At 49.4% G+C, this 24,023-nt stretch overlaps 1 protein-coding gene across 6 annotated transcripts in view; it reads left to right on the forward strand.

Moving 5' to 3' along the window:
* The window catches only part of TRPV3 (transient receptor potential cation channel subfamily V member 3), a 39,574-nt gene that overhangs the window by 8,732 nt on the left and 6,819 nt on the right, over positions 1–24,023 (forward strand). For 4 of the 6 annotated variants that reach the window (XR_008294075.1, XR_008294076.1, XM_027034693.2 and 1 more), the window contains 12 exons: positions 3,570–3,674; positions 3,847–3,933; positions 4,955–5,109; positions 5,850–6,026; positions 10,769–10,909; positions 12,679–12,959; positions 15,069–15,245; positions 16,196–16,354; positions 17,030–17,131; positions 19,028–19,101; positions 21,271–21,436; positions 22,961–23,027. Coding sequence is in view for 4 of the 6 variants with exons in the window: in XM_027034693.2 (XP_026890494.1) it covers positions 3,570–3,674; positions 3,847–3,933; positions 4,955–5,109; positions 5,850–6,026; positions 10,769–10,909; positions 12,679–12,959; positions 15,069–15,245; positions 16,196–16,354; positions 17,030–17,131; positions 19,028–19,101; positions 21,271–21,436; positions 22,961–23,027 (1,691 nt within the window). In the remaining 2 variants the exon portion in view is untranslated. Of the gene's footprint in view, positions 1–3,569; positions 3,675–3,846; positions 3,934–4,954; positions 5,110–5,849; positions 6,027–10,768; positions 10,910–12,678; positions 12,960–15,068; positions 15,246–16,195; positions 16,355–17,029; positions 17,132–19,027; positions 19,102–21,270; positions 22,676–22,960; positions 23,028–24,023 lie in introns of those variants that run through there. The other 2 variants (XM_027034695.2, XM_053211899.1) reach the window with 2 other exon arrangements.

A 24,023-nucleotide genomic window follows, 5' to 3' on the forward strand; every position in this document is an offset into this window, starting at 1 on the left:
CCTTGCTCACAGTCATCTCTCCAGCCCAGCTCTCAACACTCTTGTTCCCTGCCACCAAAGACTTCCTTCCTCAGACATAGTCCTTGCCTTCCTGCCATGGAAGCTTTTCTCATGTTGTGCTCTCTGCTTCTGGGGATTTTTCCAAGCCACAGATCTGCTCCAAGATCCAGAGCAAGTCGCACAGTGACAGAGCACAAAGCCTATTCTTGTCCCTGCCCTCAACTGAAGAACCTTCTCTTCCCCTGAGATCCCATAGCCCAGCTCCTCCCTAGAGAGACTGAGGTGCCTATTGGGATGATGTCCTAGCTTTGGTTGAAATCTCTGAGGACAGGATCCATAGAAGGGTCATCTCTTCCTTCCCTGCTCCCCAGGTTTCCTACACTGAGCATATTAGTAGTTTTTTTTTAATTTTTTTTTAATTTTTATTTATTTTTGAGAGAGAGAGAGAGAGAGACAGAGACAGAGACAGAGCTCCAGAGGCAGAGGGGCAGAGAGAGAAGGAGACACAGAATCAAAGCAGCTCCAGGTTCTGAGCTGTCAGCACAGAGCCCGACACGGGGCTCGAACTCACGAACTGTGAGATCATGACCTGAGCCAAAGATGGCCACGTAACCGACTGAGCCACCCAGGCGCCCCTAGTAGTTTTTAAGTAAGTGGGTGAGTCAGTGAAGGAGCAGATGAGACAACAAGAGACAGAGGGGGTAAGTTGATGATTAAGTGTCCTGGTGGCTTAGCACAGTTCCTCGGCATGAGGGAGGACACTTCACAGTAAGATAAGGAAATATTTCTTCCCCTCCCTGGGGGCCTTGTTTTCCAGGCCTGGAGTAGATAGATGCTGTCATGATCTGATTTTCTGCTCCATCCTTGAGGCCCCTTTGGACTCTGGGAGGAGGCCCTGAGAAGGAGGAGAGGTAGAGGAGAGGCAGGGGACCCTTCCTTAGTTTCATGTGCAAGACCGAGAAAAAGAGAAGAAAGCTTTGGGCAATGAGAGCCCAACAGGAGTCACTTGATGGATGCAACCTCCCAACATTTAAAGTTTAAGGTTTAATCCTACCTGCTTATTGGGCCAGTCTACCAGTCTCTGCATCTACCCACTGATCTGCCCACCCAAGTACTCATTCCTCAGCCATCCATGCATCCATTCATCTAGCCTTCCATGTATTCATGCATTCGTGCACCATCTACTCATCTATCCACCTTATTCACCCATCCAACTAATCTGTCCATCTATCTGACCAGCCATTTTTCCTTTCTCGCATTTATCTTTCATACGTTACCTGTCCATGTTCTGCTCCTCTGTTAAGTCTTCTGAGTGTCAGAGCTAGTGCTGGGTTCTGGAGAATCAAGGACATTGCAGTTGTAGTTCCTCCCACTGAGGATCTTACAGCTGAAGGTCAGTGTGTTGTCTGGAGCAGGAAAAGAAATGGCCTCATTGTGCTATGCCCTGGTCCGATCCGTGGGGCCAGTTCTGACCAATTCACTAGAACAGTAGCTCTTCAGAGCGATCTTTGCCCATTTGTGCACCATTTAATCTCCAGCTCCTATAACAGTGCCTGATACACTGTGGGTGCTCAATAAACGTTTATCGAGTAGATGCACTACTGAGGAGCCCAGGCAAGCAGGGACAGCTTTAGGGTGGCATTTCTGGGGCACTCCAGGGATGCCAAGAGTGGTGATCAGACTGGATGACCTCTGATGCCCACTTCAGCTGCACAGTCCATTCGTGGATGATTTTAGAGCTGTCCTGGCTCCAGAGTCCAGGCCTTAGGGATTATCTGGCCCAACTATTCTCCATCCTGGGGGCATACAGGAGGTAGAGGCAGAGACCAAGGCAGACTAGAACCCAGATTTTGGGCTCCCCATCAGGGGTTTACTTCTCTTTTGGAAGAAGGATTTGATTTCAGGTCAGATCAGAATGTTCCTCTGATGGGCAGAAGATAGGAGGGTGAGGCCCAATGTGCTAGCCAGCCCTGTCTCCCACCGCATTTCTGTCCCCACCCAAGTACTGGATTTGTTCTGAGACTTCCAGGTTTATGTGTCCCTGGAGAGGAGAGGAATTCTCCAGGCAAGACCCAAGTCTCCCTCCTGTCTGCCCCATCCTGGGAAGTGCCTATGTTGGGCAGTTTCCACCTGCAGCTAATCCCTAGAGCTGCTTTGGCTGGAAGATCCAGAGGGCTGAGGGGAGAGCAGTGTGGATAGTGGTATAAACTTTGAGGCTAGAATCAGGAGTCAGGTTCTCTGACCAACTTGGCTTCTAGCCTGGTGGGGCGACTATGGATGAGCTGCTGCTCCAGCCTGAGCCTCAGTTCCCTCATCTGTAGAATGGGGCCATGATCCCTTCCCTGATGTCCTTCCTTCTGAACTTGATATGGCTGGAATTATACCTTGGGAGCTCTTCTGTGGTCTTGTGAGAAAAGGAGGGAGTGTGTTGATCCTTCTGGGCCTGAAAGAGGCAGGCAGCAAAGGCACTGAGGAAAGAGGCCAGGTGGCAAAAGGCCATCGTTCCCAGGTGAGGTCACCGAGCCAGCAGGTGTGCTGCAGCAGCCACGGCATGGGGAGTATTGCTACAACTGACCGCCAGCCTGATCCTCACTACTCTGGATGTCATGAGAAGGCTTGTCCCTGAGTGTGTGACTGTAGGTTCCAAGAGTGGGCGTGTCTGCGTTTGTGGGCGTGTCTAAAGGTGAGGCCGGGCTATGTCTGGTTAGGGAGTCCTATCTTGGGTCTGTGTCTTGCCTCTCATGGGGCAGTAAGTCTGTCCCTTTCCTTGGGGCTTATCCAGGTCACAGACCCTGCACCCAAGTCTCTCTTCCAGCCCTGGGAGAAAGCATGCCCTTCACTTGCCCCTCTACTGCTCCTTGCCTCCACTGTCCAAAGTGCTTTCCTGAGTTTTCCCTCTCCACAAGGGGTTCTTAGCCCTATACCTGGAACTTTTATATCCACTCACTGCTCTAGATCTATTTTCTGTGCCAACAAAACAATATGAGAGGTGGTCAAAGGGGATTGAATGTGGGGGTGGGGACTGTGCCCTGGCAGCCAGGAAAGGCCCTTGTAGATGTCAGCATCTAGGGACCTCTCCCTGGTAGGGCTCTTCAGATCTGAGGCCAGAGGGGCAGTTGGGGGGCATGATGGGAAATTGTGGTTCTTGTTGCCATGTTCACCAACGCTGGTGGGTCCTTTGCACCTGCAGACAGGCAAGTCCCCTAAGATGTTAGGCCACCCCGGTAGAGACCCCTGTGTTCATCTACTCAGTATTTTTAGTGACAAGAGTCACCCAAACCCAGCTTTGAATCTTGGCTCTGCCGCCTGCCTGCTGTGTGAGCTTGGGCAAGTCGCTTGACCTCAGAGCCTCCTCAGGCCCCCCTGTGGAATGTGGATGATTGGGATGGTACCCATCCTCAAGGGCTGCTGTGAGGGAAGAGTGAGGCCACGAGGGATGGGGTCCAGCACAGAGCTGGCCGAGAGTGAGTGCTCTGTGTGGCTGGGCACTCTTGGAAGCAGGGTTGCAGAACACACAGGTGAGCAATCTCTGCCCCAGCTCTGATGGCCTTGCTTGGGTGTCCCCACAGTGCACACTTCTTCCTGGAGATAGAAGGGTTTGATCCCAACCCCACAGTCTCCAAGACCTCTCCCCCCGTCTTCTCCAAGCCTATGGACTCCAACATCCGGCAGTGGTGAGTCCCGGCCCCCTGCCCGGCCATCCCCACCCCCTGCCAACCCAGCCCTCAGTTCCAGGGCGTGGGGGCAGTGACTCATTCTGGGCCACGTGGCCAGGCCCGGTTGCGGCATGCTACCATTGTCCAGTTTTAAACTCCTGTGTCCCTCTTCCTTTCCCCCACCCTCCAGCCTCTCTGGCAACTGTGATGACATGGACTCTCCGCAGTCCCCTCAGGACGACGTGACAGAGACGCCGTCCAATCCTAACAGTCCCAGGTGAGCTTGGCCCTTCCTCTCATCCCACGGTGTTCACCAGGTGGGTGTCAGGGGCACGGGCAGCAGGACCCAGGAGAGAGAAAGAAGCCTCCCTTCCTGGGGGCTGGGATGAATGTCTGGGCCTGTGGCTGCGGCATGTAGGCATTTTTGTGGGGGGAGGGGAGTACTACATTTTATAAACTATAAAAAGTATTACCCATTCATTGTGAAGCATTCAAGCCACAGTATGAAGCAGAATGAGAACTTTAACACAATCCCATCTACGTAACTTAAAAATATATGCATATAAACCATGAAACATCATATGCATTTCTGCAAGAACACACACAAACAAAAGAATGTGCGTTACTATGGTTGCCTATTCGGAGTGTGGGGGCCCAGAGAGATAGATTTAAACAATTCAGACACCACAAAAGATGAAAGTGGGATTTTCCTTCCTCTACTCTCATACTTTTTTAGGTAATCACCATTAATAGTTCTTCCTAATCACCTTTACTATGTGTATCTAAATATATGAGTGTGTGTGTGTGTGTGTGTGTGCGTGTGTGTGTATATATGTATATATGCGTATATATATATGCATATATATATATATGTATATATATATATATAAGCTTACTTATTTTGAGAGAGAAAGAGAAATAGAGAGTGTGCGGGGGAGGGGCAGAGAGAGAGGGAGACACAGAATCTGAAGCAGGTACCACACCGTCAGTGCAGAGCTGGATGCAGGGCTCCATCCCATGAACCGTGAGATCATGACTGAGCCAAAATCAAGTGTCAGATATTTAACCGACTGAGCCACCCGGGAGCCCCCAAGCGTATATTCTGAAAAAATGTGATTGCATTTGGATTAGGAGGGAAGCCTGCATAGGGCGACACGGATCCCAGGGGCCCGGAGCACTAATGGAGGGGGTTCTGGGCTTTGCAGCACCCTGCAGGCATCGTGGCTCTGGTCGGGGAAGGGGAGTGAGTGGGGGTGGGGGTGCATGTGTGGTGAGTTGGAAACACTTTCTGGCCTCAGTGCAAACCTGGCCAAGGAAGAGCAGAGGCGAAAAAAGAGGCGGCTGAAGAAGCGCATCTTTGCAGCCGTGTCAGAGGGCAGCGTGGAGGAGCTGCTGGAGCTGCTGGTGGAGTTGCAGGAGCTTTGCAAGCGACGTCGTGGCCTGGAAGTGGCTGGTCAGTGCCTGGCTCCGGCAGAGACGGTCCAGGGCTGGGGGCCCTGCGTGCCTCCTGCTGTCAACCTTCCCCCATGACAGCCTGTGAGGAGGGCGTGTGAGGAGCCCAGAATGCTGGGCTGGGGACTTTGAACCTGACTCTGAGGGCAATGGGGAGCCATGAAAGGGCTTAAACAGGTAAACGTCGTGGTCTGGCTCCTGCATGGCGGATGGGAAGGAAGCTATTCAGGCGAGGTGGGGACCGCAGCATCTGAGTGGGGGAAGGTGACCAGCTCTTCGGCAGTGGAATTGGCTGGACTCAAGGACAAGGAGGGCGAGAGAAAGGGAGGAGTCTAGGGTGGTGCCATTGGTGACTTGGTGGATGGTGGGGCCCAAGCTGTTAGCTTGGGGAGTAGCTTGTTAGGGGGAGGTGATGAGCTTTATTTGTAGGCTACCAGGAGGAGGCAGGCTGGAGATTTCAGGGTGTCAGCACTGAAGTGGACAGTGGAAAGCCACGCAGTGGGTGAGGTTGTCCCCTATAAGGGAGAGGGTACAGAAAGCAAAGAGCAAAAGGCCTCAGATAAGCCTCTCCGGGGACTTGGGGGAGGAGTAGCTGGAGAGGGAGGAGGGGAGTGTGCAGCAGGGGAGGGCCTGGAACAGGGTCTAGAGGTTTGAGCCTGCAGCCCCCACACCCTGCCCCCCCAAACCCTGCCAGGAGCAGACAGGCCCCTCCTGCAGCTCATTCTGTTTCCCTCCCTGCAGACTTCCTTATGCACAAGCTGACGGCCTCTGACACGGGGAAGACCTGCCTGATGAAGGCCTTGTTAAACATCAACCCCAACACCAAGGAGATCGTGCGGATCCTGCTGGCTTTTGCTGAAGAGAACGACATCCTGGACAGGTTCATCAACGCTGCATACACAGAGGAGGCCTACGAAGGTATGCTGCCGTGCAGACAGGGATTGCAGAGGGTCCGGTGGGAGCCAGGCCACGCAGGGACACTGCTATCACCGCAGAAAGCACTTAGCATTAGCACCACATAGCAAGCACGCCTCTCTTCCTTTGTTCTGCAGATAGCTTTGAGCACTGACCACATGCCAGGCATTGTCTTTGGCACCAGGGTCCAGTGGTGAACAAGACAGATGTAGGCCAATGCTCCAAATAAGGTAATTTTAGATGGAAAATGCTATGAAAATAAAATAGAAGAAGGTAATTGGATCAAAAGTGACTGGGGACAGGCAACTTCAGAATGGATAAGCAGGGAGGTAATCTTTGACCTGCGGCCTACGTGGTGACAAAAGATTTGGAGCAGGGCAAGGGCAAAAGCCTGAGATGGGAATGAGTTTGACACACTGGAGCAATGGAAAGAAGGCCAGAGAATCTGTCAGACAGCTGGGTGAGGCCAACACATGGCAACTGTCGTCATCGCTACCATGAACCACCCCATTTGGGTCTCAGTGTTGTGGTTTCTCTCTTAAATGGGCTGGAGAGGGGCAGGGAGATCAAATCTGAGATGGTGTTTCGCTGCCCAGCAAATCTGTTGTGAATAATCTGTAAGATGTGTCCTCCCTGGAGTTTTTGGACTCAGTACACATCCCATTAGGGTCTAATGAGGTACAGAAATGATGGGCTCAGGAATTACTGGATGCCATCCTGCTGATATGCCATGGGACGCTAAACATTGCTCTTTGCAGGTGATGGTCTAGCTCGGGCCCTCAACTTTTCTCATGGGAGAAAGTCATTTTAATTTTTATTCATTTATTTATTTAAACTACAGACTCTCTAAAGGGTTTTCGTTACATGCAGGAAAAAGTCAAAGATTGTGAAAACTCCACACTGTTGATCAGAAGAGAGGAAACCCAGGGAAGACTGCTGCCACTGAGTGCTGAGCTGTACACTGAGCTCCCTGGTGGCCAAAGCAAAGAGAGAAACTGGATGAGCTATAAAATGTTCTCAGCCTGCCACCAGGGAGTTGATAGTAGTCTTGTAGCCAGGGAGGTTTAGGCCAGTGCCTCAGGCTTATCTGTCCTGATTCTTCTCCCTTTCAGTCCCCTTCTGTTCCCGTTTTTTCCTGTCAGCATTACAGGGACTTACATACTCCCTTTTCTAGTAGCATGTTCCCCTTGAGGGTGGGGATGGAGTCTATCTTGCCCATAGTGGATTCCCTGGGATGCTTGGCGTCTCACATAAGATGTCCTTAATAAATGCTTTTCGAATGGGTGAATAAATGAAGATTAGTGTATTAAGGCTTTGCTGTCCCAGCTGCAACCCCTGACTTCTGCCCTTTCTCAGCCTCCCCTCACCCCTTCCTTCTTTGCTGGTGGGCTTGTTGGGGGCTGTGAGCACCCACTCTCTCTCCGCATGGTGGGAAGAGCCGTTTATTTCTGTCTTCCCAGAAACCAACCCCACCCCATTTTTTCCCTCTGATGGTATCTTCTGGCACCTTTCCTTCAGTCCTGGGTGCTGCCTGCCGCCTGGGGCTAAGGGGCTCCAGCACCACCAGTGTCCTCTTTTTCCTCACTCTGGGCATGTTACTTTGCTTTTCTTTCTGAGTCTCAGTTCCCCCGGCAGGCAGAGGCTAATGTTTCCTCCATATGCTGCCAAGAGGATCCAAAGATAACTAATATTTCCTCCATATGCTGCTAAGACGATCTAAAGACCACTTTTAAAATATTATAATTTTTAGCATTTTATTAGAGGCCTTCAGAAACGTGCCTTTTCCAAGGCAATTTATGTAGTTAAAACATTTATTATTAAAAGTTTTAAACATATATTTGAGATATTAGCTTAATGAACCATTATATATCCATTGTTGAGATTCAACATAACTATTTTTAATTACATAAATAACACATGAAGAGAGTTTCATTGTCAAACATTTAAATATTTAAATTAAGTTAAAAAATTCCTTTGCCTATTTCCTACGGTCCAATCCAGAACTGATTATTATGGTGTGTAGACTTGGAAGACTTTCCTAGGCTTTCTACACATGTGCCTATGCGCACATAGAAGTAGATGGTTTTATTTATTCACTTACCTCCTTAACATAGAATAGTATGGTGCTGTTTGCATTGTTCTACGACTTGCTTTTTTTTTTTTTTTTAACTATATGCCTCAGACACCTTCCCATCTCAGAATATGAGTCTGTTTGAAAGTCTGTCTACTTAAAAAAATTTTTTTTTTAATATCTACTTTTGAGAGAGAAAGAGGCGAGTGGGGCAGAGAGAAATGGAGACACAGAATCCGAAGCATCTGCCTCCTTTTACCTGCTTAGTCTGAGGATGGCTATCCTGTGGCTAATTTCACTATTCCCCTGTTGATGGCTATCTGAATGTTTTCTAATTTTTCACGATGACAATAGCACAGTGCTCATTCTTTTTTTTTTTTAATTCAAGTTAGTTAACATATAGTGTAATAATGATTTCAGGAGAGAATTCAGTGAGTAATCACTTACATATAACACCCAGTGCTCAGCCCAACAAGTGCCCTCCTTAATGCCCATCACCCATTCAACCCATCCCCCACCCCCACCCAACACCCGTCCAGCAACCCTTAGTTTGTTTTGTGTATTTACGGTTTGCCTCCTTCTCTGTTTTTATCTTATTTTTCCTTCCCTTCCCCTATGTTCATCTGCTGTGTTTCTTAAATTCCACATATGAGTGAAATCAAATGATATTTATCTTTCTCTGACTGACTTATTTTGCTTGGCATAATACACTCTAGTTCCATCCACATTGTTGCGAATGGCAAGGTTTCATTCTTCTGATAGCCTAGTAATATTCTATTGTATATATGTACCCCATCTTCTTGATCCATTCATCAGTCAATAGACATTTGGGCTCTTTCCATAATTTGGCTATTGTTGATAGCACTGCTATAAATATTGGAATATATGTGCCCCTTCGAATCAGCATTTTTGTATCCTTTGGATAAATACCTAGTAATGCAATTGCTGGGTCATAGGGTTAGCTCTATTTATAATTTTTTGAGGAACCTCCATACTGTTTTCCAGAGTGGCTGCCCCAGTTTGCATTCCCACCAGCAGTGCAAAAGTGTTCCCCTTTTTCCGCATCCTCGCCAATATCTCACAGTGCACATTCTTGTCTATGACCCTGGGCTCAGTGTGCACATTTCTAGGAAAATACTTTGATTTGGATTTTCTGGGTTCAAGGAAATGTATAATGATAATTGCCAAATTTGCCTTCAAAAAGTACTGCTTTATTCTCCCCCAAATACTCATCTTCTCACCCTTCACTAATATTGGAAATTATCCTTTTGTTTGGTTTTGGTTTTTGCCAATCTGGCTGGTGAAAAGTGGAAAAGTGTTAACTTGTTAGATTCTAACTTTCATTTTCTTGATTATCAATGATTCCAAACAGGTTTCACTTTCTTCATTGGCCTTGTGAATTTTCTTCTCTGTGAGGTGCTTGTTAATAATTCTTTTCTCAGTTTTCTATCAGGTTGTTTGTCTACTGGCTAATATATCAGGAACTTTTAAAAACATACTGTCTCTATATCTCAGATATTTTCCCCAGCCTATCAGTTGCCTTTTAACCTTCTTTAAGATGTCTTTTGAAATACAGAAAGCTTTAGTTTTTACCTTATCAAACATGTTTGTTTTTCTTTTGTGGTTGTTTCTGCATTTTATAACTTAAGAAGGTCTTCCCTGCCAAAAGGTTAGTTATAAATGAACTTTCCATTTTTTTTAAACGCCAAGTTCTTTAATCCACCAGGACTTTATTTTGTGTATGGCACGGCACGGTGGCCTCTCTCTGGAAAATGCTGTTTCTGGTGGGGCATTCCGAGACCCTTCCCCACCCCCAGCCTTCCAGTCCCTTCCATCTGGAGGCTCTACAGCCTCCACCAACAGGGTTAAGGTCCCTCCAGCCCCTTCCTGCTACTGCTCCCCTGTTCTGTTCCTCAGTCCCTGGGGCACCATTCTCCCAGCTCCTGGGCTAGTCACCCCTTCTCTCCCAATCACTCCCTCAGGCCATGCTGAGGACTCTTTCTCCTAAGGGTCTTTCGGCCTCAGCATTTCTTTCTCCTCTGGAGCGACAGTTCCTCACAAATCTGGGCTGATTCTAATGCATCCTCCAATTCTGCACCCAGAGTGATGGGAAAATACACAGGTAGAAAACCCCAAACTCCGGTCATGTCACTTGCCTGCTTCAATGCCTTATGACTTCCCACAGTGCTCAGGATAAAGTTCCAACCCCTTAACCTGGCCTACGAAGTCTTGAGCCAGCCCACCCAGCCCTGATAAACTTAAGCCGTCTCAGCATAGAGGTCACTTCTGGGAACTGTGGCCCTGCCCACCTCCGGCTATGTTGAGTTCCTGCTCTAGGTACCACAGCCCTTGCCCCTCCCAGTATCATAGCACTTAATTCCCAGTGAGACCATGAGCTTCTCGAGGAAAACAATCAAAACCACACCCCATGTACTTCCCTGTCCCCAGCGCCTGGCACGGGAGCACAGAGCAGTCACTCCATCAATATTCCTTGCGTCCATGCGAATGAATGGAGCAAAGAATGAAGCTGGGATTCTTGACAGCTGGGCGACACAGACCAGACAGGCAGCTAGTGTTTAGCTGTGGCTCTGTGGAGGGTGTGGAGGCCCCAGAGGAGGCGTCACCCAGGGCTCAGCCACTGAGCGACCCTCCCCCGTCCCCACCCTGTCCGCAGGGCAGACGGCACTGAACATCGCCATTGAGCGGAGGCAGGGAGACGTCACTGCGTTGCTCATCGCTGCTGGCGCCGACGTCAATGCCCACGCCAGCGGGGTCTTCTTCAACCCCAAGTACCAGCACGAGGGCTTCTACTTTGGTGGGTACCACCCCCGCCCGGCACGGGCTGCCCCAACCGGCGCTGGGGGACAGGGCCTGGAGCCCCCACTGCTGATCCCTGCCTGCTCAACATGTCCAAGGCCCAGCAGTACAGAGCCCGGACCGGGGCGGCCGCAAGGGGCAAACCCTTCTGAACCGGACATCCAGGGTGGACCAGAGAGGGAGGAGCTGGAGAGGTGGGGAGAGAATGGGAAAGCTGCATTCTGGGGGCGTCAGCTGTGATCTTAGAGGGCACTTGGGCATCCAGTTGAGCAGCCCTGTGTAGGGAACCGAGACTTGGGGGACAAAGCCCTATTTTATAGGCGCAAAGACAGGTCCCCAGAAGGGGAATGATTTGCCAGTGTAGTAAGGAGCTGATGCAGGCACTGGGCCCAGTGCCTTCCAGGAATGCACCTAGGAAGTCAAAAGTAAGAGGGGAAAATTTCCTGACTCACAAGTTAGAGAATCCAAAAGCAATTGGGGTCAAGACACTCTGGGTGAAGAAAAGATCATTACATATACTTTAGATACAGTGAAATTCACAGTTTTAACGGGCCGTTCTGTTCAGCTCCACAAATGCATACAGTTGTGTAACCACCACCACGATTAGGACAGGACATAAATAGTTCCATCACACCAGAAAATTTCCCACACAACTTTGTCAACCTGTCTTCCCACTCCAGCCCTTGATTGACAACCTCTGGCCTATTTTCTCTTCTGAGTGGTTTTTCAGTCAGGACAGCCTGGGTCTGAGCAGCCAGGAGGACAGGGTCTTGTCCAGTCCATTGCCCAGCGTCAGACCCCGTTGGAGACAGTGTTGGGAAATGTCTGTAAGGAGGGATGAAGAGAGGGAACAGGAGGGAGATTGGAAAGAAAACAGCAGGAGACCTGTTGTCCGGTCCTGGTTCTATCCCAGGCTTGCTGTGTGACCATGTGTGAGTCACCTGCCTTCTCTTTTTTTAACAAGCATTTATTGATCACTTACTATATATACCAGGCAGTGTTCTAGGTGTCGGAAATGTATCAGTGAACAAAACAAGGATCCCTACCCTCATGGAACTTACATTCTACACTGGAGGAAAACCATCAACAATAAACATAATAAATAAGAACACCATAAAATATGTTAGAAAATGCTAAGTGCTATTGAAAAAATAAAAAGTAAGGCAGGGGAAAGGGAATCGGGAGTTCCAGAGCAGGAAGGAGGTGGATTCCAATTTTAAATAGTGTGGTTAGGGTAATAATTGAAAAGATGACGTTTGCACAAAAGATTTGGAGGGGGTGAGGGAATGAACAATGTAGATACTGAGAAACAGCACTACCAGCAGAGGGAATGGCCTGTGCAGAGGCCCTGAGGTAGGAAAATGCCTGGTATGTTCTAGGAAAAGGAAGAAGGTCGTTGTGCCTGGAGGGAAATTATGAGGGTAAGAGAGAAGATGATGTCAGAACATGTAGGGCCTTGTGGGCTCTTGTTCTAACTTGAGCTTTTATTTTGGGTGAGGTGAGTCTCATGTGTTAGTACGGTCAATCTGGCTGCTGTACTGAAGGCTGAAGGTAGTGTTAGAGGGCCAGAGTGGTAGAAGAGAGACCAGTTAGGTTATAGAAGTGATGTCGCTTTAGCCTCCCCCATACAGGGCGGGTGTGGGGAGAAGTCACAGGGAATCTGAGGGATCAGTCCTGCTAAGGATATGGGCTTCAGTCCTAGGGTTGGGGAACACTCTTCTGGTCTAAGAGGGAACTGAGCTCTGGCGTTCCCCTACCACCCTCCAGGCGAGACACCGCTGGCCCTGGCAGCATGTACCAACCAGCCCGAGATTGTGCAGTTGCTGATGGGGAACGAGCAGACAGACATCACCTCGCAGGACTCGCGGGGAAATAACATCCTACACGCGCTGGTGACAGTGGCTGAGGACTTCAAGACGCAGAATGACTTTGTGAAGCGCATGTATGACATGATCCTGCTGAGGAGCGGCACCTGGGAGCTGGAGACCATGTGCAACAATGATGGCCTCACGCCGCTGCAGCTGGCTGCCAAGATGGGCAAGGCCGAGGTGGGGCCTGCTGAGGGGGCAGGAAGGAGAGCGGGGAGGCTCACTGCCAGTCTGCCAGCTCATGGGGCCTTTCTGGGGACTCCACAGATTACACCTTGGCCTGGGGAAGATCTTGGCCTTAGGTCTTGAAGTGCATTTTGGCCTGAGTTGGGTTTGTTCTGAGTGAGTGACCACACAGGACCACTGAGGTGCAGCGTGTGGGGCCCCCGGTCTGGACTTCAGTCCCTAACACTCTGTTTCTATCCCCTGCTCTGGAACCCTTTGTCTGGGGTCAGAGTGAGGGAGCTTTAAGACCACAGTGACACAATACCTCATGTGCTTTGTGGCTGAGGATTCCTAGGTGGCGAGGCACCCAAGCGGAGGCTGGGCCTGACCCTCTGGGCCTTCAGCGTCTCATGAGGACAGGAGTACCGGAATGGCTGCTCTGGATCTGGAGAGACCTCAGTCTCTCATGTTGAACCTCTGAGCTGAGTCCCCAGCAGAGAGTGTGACTGCTTGCGGCCCTTTGTGCCCTGGTGGTGTGGCTGAGGAACTCAAGGCTTAGCCTTGGTGAAGACTCGGGCTGGGGTGGGCTCCCATCTCTGTGGCTGGCTGGAGTCACAACCTGGTCTGAGATCAAGGTCAGGATTCTGGTGGGGGGCAAGGCTCAGAGAAGCTTGCTCCTCAGCCTCCATGGTGTCTGATCCTTGGGAGGGGACTGAGGCTCCCGGGAGGCTGTGGGAGGACTGGGTGGGTGCAGGGGCTGTTGAACAATCACAGCTGTGCCAGCCTCGGGGCAGCTGACAAGGGAGGTGGGTGCCCCGAGGGCCTTGGGTCTAGACCCAGTGGTCAGGCCTGGGGCTCACAAGGGACCTTTTCATTCTCTTGTGGGGGAAGGAGGTGTTGGAGATTGGCTTCGACAGAGGAGGAATTGTGTGTGTCCCCACTCTCCCCACTGTCTCCTACCCATAGCTGGGACACAGTTTGTGGGAGGCTTTGAGGAGAGTCAGATTAGGGCTGCAAGTGGAGCTTCCTCTGAGGCCCCCTCCCTGCCAGCCTCTGAGGCAAGTGCTGTGTCCGCATGGAGCATGGCCCCATGTCCCCTTGATTCTCTAGAGGACAATGTGCTCCCCTGTGGCCAGTCCTGAGGATGGGGCCGCCTCATTCCTGGTCCCTTTTCTTCTTCATTCAGTGTTCTTTGGAAAACTTTTCTGGACGATGCCCAAGGTGGCCACCATGCTAGGAGTGGAGGGTGCAGAGACGCTTAAGACACACCCTGTTCCTTGAGGCTTTTCAAGGCTGGGGGCTCAGGATGGGGAGACCTGCCTGTCCTTGGGAGCTCTCTGTCTGGGCTGTGGGGACAAGGCTCCCATATGAGATGACATGGGAATATGTGAGATCACGGCTCTGATGCTGTTCTCCCCAGCAGGACCCTCTTCCTGGGCCTTGGGTTGGTGCCTCAGGAAGCCCTGGCCCCTGTCTTGGGAAGCAGTGAGCTGGAGAGCAGTGGCTCTCCACTTTGCCTGCGCTTTGGAACTGCCCATGGAGCTTTACAAAACACAGATCTCTGCATCCCCCCTCCAGAGATTCGGACCGAATTAGCTGGTGGTAAGGGATTGTTGAGTGTTCCTCATGACTCTACCATGCAGTGGGGTTTGAGGATCACTACCTGGAGAGTGGGTTTCCGAGGCCTCTCTGCCAGGCTGGCACTCTTGTATCACCCCTTGTCTGGCCCACAGTCAGTAGGCGAGTGAGCCTCAATGGGCATGGTCTTGACTGAGGGATGGGGAAGCCAGAAAAACTTCTAGTATCTTCTCACATCCAGGTCAAACAGAAACTAGTTCTCAGAATTGTCGATTCCCAGATTCTTCACTAAATGGGGTCCCCAACTGGTACAAGGATTTACGAGCTGATTGTGCAGCTTTCTGCATCATGCAAAGGGCCTCCACACCTTTCGTCCCTGGTATTCACAGTCCCTGGAAGCAGACTGAGCAGCAAGTTTCATACCCATTCCACAGATAAAGCTGAGCCCAGGGGTCTTGGTGGCAGACGCACGGGCAGGCTTCAATCCATCCAGGTGGGAGCATCTTCCCAGCCCTCCTCTACAGCTGTTTCTCTTCCTGTCCCCAGATCTTGAAGTACATCCTCAGCCGTGAGATCAAGGAGAAGCCACTCCGGAGCCTGTCCAGGAAGTTTACTGACTGGGCGTATGGGCCTGTGTCATCCTCCCTCTATGACCTCACCAACGTGGACACTACAACAGACAACTCAGTGCTGGAAATCATCGTCTACAACACCAACATTGATGTGGGTCTCCTGGGAGGGCTGGGGAAGAGTAGGGGTGGGAGGCTGGCTTCTGGCCAGGGGCTCAGGGGGCACTGGGAAGACCCATGCCACTAGCTGGACATGTCTGTAGTCTTTTGCCTTAGTAGGCAGAGTTGACACAGAAAGGGGAGGGGTAGGGCAGGTGCTGTATTTGCCTGTTCCCAGCTGACCTTGGGTTGTAAACTTTTGTGGTGGGGGTCTCGTGGGCCCAGAATCCTGGCCTGGGCAGTGTGAGAGTGGGGGTGCGAGGGTGGGATGACTGGTGTTGATCTTATCTATCCTGTTTCTCCCCCTCTTCCCTAATGGTTCCAAAAACCCCCTTACCCTCTGGGAAGGCATAGCTGGAGCAATCAGGGAGGACTTCCTGGAGTAGGCAAGAGGGGGGAGATCTGTAAAGCTGGAGGGGAAGAGAGAGGATCAGCAGTGAGAGGTTTTTGGCTTTTGGGGGAAGTGAGGCAGCAGGCTGGATCTTCATCCTCCATGTGTTACCAAAAGTCATGCTTCCCAGAGCCTGCTTTGTCTGGGGTCTCCCTGGAATCCTCACGGCAGCCTGACAGGTAGGGCAGTTTGATTGCTATCAACTTTATGGATGAGGAAGCTGAGGCCCTGGGAGGGTCAGGGATTTTCCTAAGGTCGCACAGTGAAGGGGGCCAAGTTGGGGCCATAACCCCAGTCATGGCCCTTCCCCCTTGTAGCCCTCGCTCCCCACTGAGCAGCAGGTTCTCCTGCTGGAAGCCTGGCTCCTGTGGGGTTCGGCCGCTGCCTGGGGGCGCTGGGAAGGAGCCTACAGAGTCGGAAATTACCTTCCCAACATTCCCAGACCAACCAGTCATGGGACACAATGACTGGCCCTTCTGCCAGGGGTGGTGCTGACTCAGAGCTCCCTCTGGAATGAAGGCCCTTTGAAAATGGTAGTGTTGTTCCACCCCCAGAACCGGCATGAGATGCTGACCCTGGAGCCCCTGCACACGCTGCTGCATATGAAGTGGAAGAAGTTTGCCAAGTACATGTTCTTCTTGTCCTTCTGCTTTTATTTCTTCTACAACATCACCTTGACTCTCGTTTCCTACTACCGCCCCCGGGAGGAGGAGGTACGTGTGCGCCTGGAGGGAGGGTGGTGCGACGGTCAGAGCTTCAGGACCTGGGAGCAGTCCCACGTGCAGATGGGGAAACTGAGGCCCAGAATGACCAAGACATTTGCATGGCATTCCCCAAGTGTCATCCTTCACAGTTTCTAGGAAACTGAATATGTCTCCAGTGCTTAGCTATTGTGGGGAGATCTGGAGGGCTGGGAGACGCAGACCCTGCCCAGGCTCCATCTCAATCTAGAGCTGATTGGGTGTTTCTGCTGTGAGGGCCACAGGAAATGGGAGGAGGGGGAGGTCACTTTGAACAAGCTTTCCCATCACTCTGGGGCTCAGTTTCCCATTCATTACACAGGGCACAGAATTTCAGCTGTGAGTGTCCTGTGAGTATCGGGATACGGATGGGTTCTGAAACGAACGAATGCCATGAGGTGTGAGGGGCTGTTAACATGGACTGGATTGTGTCCTCACCGTAGAGTTCCGGGCTCCCACTGTGAGTGGGGCAGGGGTAGGGAGCTGCCCTTCTTTCTCTCACACCCTACAGAGATCAGGCTTCGTGCTGGCCTCTGGCTCAACTTGAGGGTTTGGCATGTGTATGTGCATGGTCCCTCCAGAGTTGGCATGACCCCTGCCTTCCTCATTCCCCATTCTGCACCCATCCATTCCTTCCCTTCCTGCCAGGCCCTCCCACACCCCTTGGCCCTGACACACAAGATGGGGTGGCTACAGCTCTTGGGAAGGATGTTCGTGCTCATCTGGGCCACGTGCATTTCTGTGAAAGAGGTGAGTGGGCCGCAGAGCCCGTTTGGACTTGCCTGAAAGGCAGGCAGAGTGACAGCAGGCCTGCCTTTGATCCAGCCTGCTCTGCCTTACTACTGAGCGGCTTTGGGGAGGCGTTTCCTTTCTAAGCTTTGGATTTCTTAGTTACAAAATGAGAATAAATAGATCAGCAGGTCTGTCCTACCTACTTTCCACCTCTCCACCCCCCTGCCCATCTATAAGCCATTTATCTACCCTCCCAGCCACTCAGTGACCCATCTTCCTGTCCCTCCATCCACACATTCAGTCACCTGTCACTGACCCTGTCATTCATCTGAATTCACATCATTTCTCCCCACTGTCCTTCTATCCTTCATCCATTTTCCATCTTTCCATCTGTTTATCAATTGATCACTTATCAATCCATCCCTCTAACTAGTGAATCAACAGATACATGCTGAACACCTTCTGTTTGTGGGGCCCCGGGGGAGGTGATAGGGAGGGAGGGAATTTGTCCTCTTTGAGCTCACAGTCTTGTAGGGGATTTCAGATAGACATAAATATCTGCACTTTAAAATAGGCTACGAAAAGGGCCCTGTGTGGGGTCCAGACAAGTGCTCAGAGGAAAAGAGATGACTTTTATCTGGGGATAGGAGAGGGAGGGAAGGCTTGAAAGCAGAGATGGCCTTTAGTGTGCGAGGGTGGGATTGGGCATGAGGACACTGGGGAGGAGGCCATTACAGGGTGGGCATGGGGAACAGCATAAAAAAAAGGCTCAGAGGCGGCAAAGCAAGGCCGTATAATTTTTTTGTCTTTTTTTTTAATTAAATTTTTAATTTTGATTTCAGTGCAGTTAACATAGTGTTCTATTAGTTTTAGGTGTACAATATAGCGATTCAACAATTCTGTACATTACTCAGTGCTCATCAGTATAAGTATACTCCTTAATCTTCATCACCTATTTCACCCATTCTCCCACTCACCTCCCCTCTAGTAACCATCAGTATGTTTTCTGTAGTTAAGAGTCTGTTTCTTGGTTTGTCTCTTTGTGTGTCTCTCTTTTTTTTTTCTCCTTGCTTGTTTGTTTTGTTTCTTAAATTCCACATGTGAGTGAAATCGTATGGTATTTGTCTTTCTCTGACTGACTTCTTTTGCTTAGTCTTATACTCTCTAGCTCCATCCATGTCATTTCAAATGGCAAGATTTCATTCTTTTTTATGGCTGAATAATATTCCATTATATATATATATATATATATATATATATATATATATATATATATATCGTGATATATAGCTATATATCTTGCATTTTCTTTATCCACTCACCTATCATGGGACACTTGGGCTGCTTCCATAGTTTCGTGATTGTAAATAATCCTGCAGTAAACTTCGAGGTGCATGTATCCCTTTGAATTAGCGTTTTTGTATTTTTTGGGTAAATACCCAGCAGCGCAATTACTGGATGGTAGGATAGTTCTATTTTTAACTTTTTGAGGAGCCTCCATGCTGTCTTCCACAGTGGCTGCACCAGCTTGTATTTCCACCAACAGTGCACAAGGGTTCCTTTTTGTCCACATCCTCGCCAGTACCCGTTGTTTCTTGTGTTGTTGATTTTAGAAGCTGGGCCACATTTGCAGAATGGCAGGGAGCTGTGTGGCTGTACTGCTTTGCAGAGTCTGGGTGGGGATAAGGGGGTAGTGAGAGGTGTGAGAAGTTTGGGGGTACACAGCCATGCTTACCCTGGGGCTGCCTCTGCGTGCCAGCACAGATCCCCTTCCGTATCCCTCACTTGGGCTCCGGCTTGGCCTTCACACCCTCCCCCTCACTGAGCCTCAGTCCTGGGGAGACACTGCCTTCCTCAGATCCTCCAGTGAGAGGCATGGAGAGGGTACAGCTTTTCTTTCCTTTCTGGCCTCAGGGCATGGCGATCTTCCTGCTGAGACCCTCAGATCTGCAGTCCATTCTCTCTGATGCCTGGTTTCACTTTGTCTTGTAAGTAAGTCTATCCCATTGGTCAGCACCGCACAGGCAGGGCTCAAGTCCTGTGTCGTGGGTGCTGTGTCCTCTGGAATGACCATCCTCCCACGTCACCATGTCTCAGTCATCCTGCCATAGTCTCGTGGCCAGGGACCTCCTTTCTCCCCTCTAGTAAGAGAGGCCCATGGATGCCCATGGAGAGGACCAGAAGACCCTACCATAGTGCCCACCATCAGGCTGCAGTGATGACTGACTTCACCCTGACATAGAGTCCTGGGCAGCAGATGGGGCAGAGAAGGCAGGAGGAGGCTTAGTAGTGTTGTTTACTTCTTTATGAAGGGATGGATGGTCTGGGCCAGTTCCTTCTAGTTGTGTGGGGGTCCAAGGTTACCATCTCGGACTCTGGCAGATCAGGGCTGGAAAGCACTGGAGAAATCATAGAGTCGCATCTGTAGCATGAAAAACCAAAGCCCAGAGCATGGAAGTGAGTCATGCAGAGCCTTAACCCCAGCCTCCCAGTCATCTTCATCTTATGCTAGAGGAGGGCTGACCACCTTAGGGCCCTAGCCAGAAAACCCAGCCCAGCAGCCTTTCTGAACGAGGTCACGTGCAGATGACATCAGAGGCTTATGTGACCCTTGTCTCTAAATGAACAGAGGCTGATTCGGCATTGCTGCCTGTGAATGGAGCAGGATTTGCAGCATGGGACGAAGAATGTTTGGCTCTATAGCTCTGTAGGTCCCCTCTTTTGAGCATTTGGGAAGCTGGGTCTCTATAGGACCTTGAATCTTGGCCCAATGTTTCCAAATACCTAGGTGTTTTGTTACCTATGTACCTGCCTTCTAGAGGCACGAACGGAATTCTTCATCCCTGCGGGCAGGTGGGGTGCCCAGATACTTCAGTGAGTGGTAGGCCAGGTGCAGGACTGCCCCATGATGTGAGCCACATGGGAGTCTTTTTCCCTTTGAGAAAATAAGATAATTCCAGAGAAGAATTCATTTATACAGCCACTGGCTTTAGTGCAGACAAAAGGCACCGATGCACTGTCCTTCTCTTCTGCTTCCTAGGTGCTTTGGCAGTGATGAGGAGGGTGTATACACGCTTCCTCACTTCAGTCCAAAATGTATCGATCACCCAAACATTTGCTTTTCACTGCATGAGAAAAACAAGGATGCCTGTGTCCTAATTTAGCTACTTAGATATTTTATAACCGTGGAGACTGTGATGTTATAAGCAAGAGAGCTTTTTATCCAGATGTCTGCATAGCTGATGGTTAGCGATGTTTAGGAGTAATTTTGATCCGGTGTGTTTGTTATATGTTGTACCCTAATAATTTTAATTGTGGTAAAATACACGTAACATGAAAGTTACCATCTTAACCATTTTAAGTGTACAGTTCAACAGCATTAAGTATATTCATTTTGTTGTGCAACCAATCTCTGTTTAGCGTATCTATCGTTTAGCGTATGTTATAGCTTTTAAAAAGATTTTATTTATTTTTAATATTTATTTATTTTTGAGAGAGAGAGTGTGTGTGAGCAGGGGAGGGTCAGAGAGAGACAGGGAGACACAGAACCCGAAGCAGGCTCCAGGCTCTGAGCTGTCAGCACAGAGCCTGACGCAGGGCTTGAACCCACAAACGGTGAGATCACGACCTGAGCCGAAGTCAGACACTTAACCGACTGAGCCACCCAGGCACCCCAAAAAAGATTTTAAAAAGTAGGTCATGGGAGACTTTTGTTATGAATGGCTTTTAAGTATAGACATGGTCAGTTTTTGTCATTTTTGTTAAAAATGCAATTATTCACTGTATCCTGTCTACCCCAGTGGTTTCCTGACCTATGTGGGGCTCAGAAATCACGTGGAATCACGTGGGTGATTTAAAAAACATCCAACTGCCTGGGCTGCTCTGCAGGGCTTTTGAAACAGAATCTCCTTGAGTCCTGGGGATCTGTATTTTTAACAAGTCCCTGTCAGCTGCAGCCAGCCCACTGTTGGCCCTGACTCGCATCTGCTGATGGCTCCTGCAAGGCTGGATTTCAGACATGGTTGAGTGGGGCCAGGGCAGCCTCGCCTGTCTCTTTGGCATTAGCCCGCAGGGTGCGGGAGGTTGGGGATTTGAGTATCTACCCGTATGCTGAGGAGGAGTAAGTAAGGCCCTTGTCTCCTGTGTCTCCTGAACAGTTTTGTCCAAGCTGTGCTTGTGATACTGTCTGTCTTCTTGTACTTGTTTGCCTACAAAGAGTACCTCGCCTGCCTTGTGCTGGCCATGGCCCTGGGCTGGGCCAACATGCTCTACTACACGCGGGGATTCCAGTCCATGGGCATGTACAGCGTCATGATCCAGAAGGTGCGTTGGAGCTTTTGAGCATCGCAGACAGGCAGGCTCTGCAGCAGGGGAGCCCTCAGAGATTGTCCATTTTCAGGTGGGGAGACAGGTCTGGAGAACAAAAGGCCCTTGTTTCATGGGCTAGCCTCTGCTCTTTCTCCCAAACCCCACCGTCTCTCTTTGCCTTTGGTCAGGCTTTAAGTGTCCAGACCCGAAAACACCTGGCTTGTTGGACACAGGGAAGGAATAACGCTTTATGAAGAAGTATGCTCACACCCAGGCAGTGGTGTGCTGGTAAATATTTAACGACCAGCTCTCTGGGAAACACACACACACACACACACACGCGCGCGCGCACGCACACACATACACACTCATTATGTTTATTATAAATTTTACTATGCAAAGGATGAGTAGTACACCATTTACAAATAATAAAATAAATTATGCTCTTTGTTGTAAATTCCACATAGCGAGGTGAATCCAGCAGAATGATTTGTTGATTTTGTTGAGCTCTTCCATCTGTTGCCAACCTGTGGTTGCAACTGACAAAAGTATTGTTGCAAGCATAAATGCTGGTTGGTATTTTTCTTGACTTGAAGGTGTGAGATGAAGCCTTATGTGGGAACTTCCCTTGTTTGTCAATGATGTGAGCCACTTATTTGCTGAATTGGATGATAATTTTCAAATGCTGGAAGACTGTTTCATTAACGTTATTGTGTAATTCACCATACAGCAGCTACAGATAGGATACATTTGGAAGTTTAATCTGCCTTAACATTTTCTCTATCATTGTCTTAATTCCAGACCTAGACAATCAGCAGAATAATGTCTCTGATTTGTACCATTTACCAATTTCCATGGTGCAAATCCTACCATGGCTGATTTCCAGCTACCAGTACCGACATCATCAAACACAGAGTCGGGAAGAGATGTGCAGTAACACATTATGTAGTACACGCACACCGTATGGCTGCTGTAGATGTAAATAACCTTAAGAGCATAGGTAATTGTAAAATAACTAAGTGATGAGTGTTGAATATTATCTTTGTTTTGAACATAATTTACTTAATTATAAGCTTATGCGATTTAATTTTTAATAATGGTTGTGTTTAAACACCAGCTTACAAAATTCATGAAAACGTAACCGTCAGCTCTTACGAGCGCGTATGTGCTGGCTCCAGCACACCACTGCCCCCAGGAAGTGTGAGGATTTCAGATGTGAGTCTGTGAAGAAAGGTGCTCCCATACAGGCTGAATCATCAGGGACTGAGACAGACTGTGTTCCAGGAGGGAGGAGGGAGGTGAGCGGGAAGGGAAGGGAAGGGAAGGGAAGGGAAGGGAAGGGAAGGAAGGCTTCTTGGAGGAGGTCGGCCTAGAGCTGAACTTTGGAGCATCAGGGGGATTTGTCTAGGGGAAGGGAGGACAGCCTGAGGGAAGGCATGGTTAGGGTGAGGGGCCTGGTGAGGGGAAGCAGTAAGGAGATCAGGGTCTAGTGAATATGTGCTCAAACCTTACCCTTGAATCATGTTTCTTTCTTTATAGGTCATTTTGCATGATGTTCTGAAGTTCTTGTTTGTATATATTGTGTTCTTACTTGGATTTGGAGTAGGTAATTGATTTATAAATAATAGGAACTCCCACATTTGTAAAGCACCTTCTATAGATGTCAAAATGATAAGGCACAGGAGCAGCCTCAGCAACACTTATGTCACCTACCAGTGGAGCACTTGCCATGCTAAGCATTTTCCAAGCATTGTCTTTTTACTTCTCCCAGTATCTCGACTAAGGGGGCGTCATCATCCCTGATCATAAGGTAACTGAGGCTTAGAAGCAGACCCGTCACTCTTGTCCATCCACACTGTGGGGTATGCCACCCACATTCACATCCAGCATGTTATGTGGCCCCACAACCTGAGGTAGGCTGGGCAGGTGGTTTTGGCCCCATTTTACAAATAGGAAAACTAAAGTTTGCAGAAATTTGACTCATCAATGGTCTTTGAAAAATAGGAGTAAATTAATGCATGGGGATAACCTCCTTTGGCCCCACGCATCGTGTTACTTGTAGTTTACTTCGGATATATCTATGAGAGCCTCTGGTCTGCTGGGGACTGGAGATAGGGAGGCCCCACTTAAAATCTCTTCATTTGTACAACCTGATTTTATTTTTATTTTATTTACAACTCCTGCAGAGAAAGATATCATTGTATTTTCCCATGCCAGTTCTCCTCCTCCCATCCACCAGCCCCCCAGGGATCATTGGCATTTGAAATTAGGCAGCCATTCCCATCTTCTGGTATCTTTGCTGGACCACAATGTGCTTATTTATTTACTCCTTCACTTGTTTATTTATTCATCCATCCATTTACTCATTAATTTGACCATCCATCCATCCATCCATCCAACAATGAGCCACTAGTATGGTGTGTTGGAGAGAAGAGAAGAAAGAAGCCAGGTCTTGGCCAGGGAGTCTCCCTACAGAGCATTAGAAAGAGACTCAGGACCTTACAGTCTTGGAGGATGGCCCAGGCTATAGGAAGTTGGGAGTCCAAAGCCTGGTTGGGGAACCAGGGATACATGTGGATTATAATTCACAACTCTGCAAGTC

This window comes from Acinonyx jubatus, chromosome E1 (assembly GCF_027475565.1).
Source record: "Acinonyx jubatus isolate Ajub_Pintada_27869175 chromosome E1, VMU_Ajub_asm_v1.0, whole genome shotgun sequence".
Lineage (NCBI taxonomy): Eukaryota > Metazoa > Chordata > Mammalia > Carnivora > Felidae > Acinonyx > Acinonyx jubatus.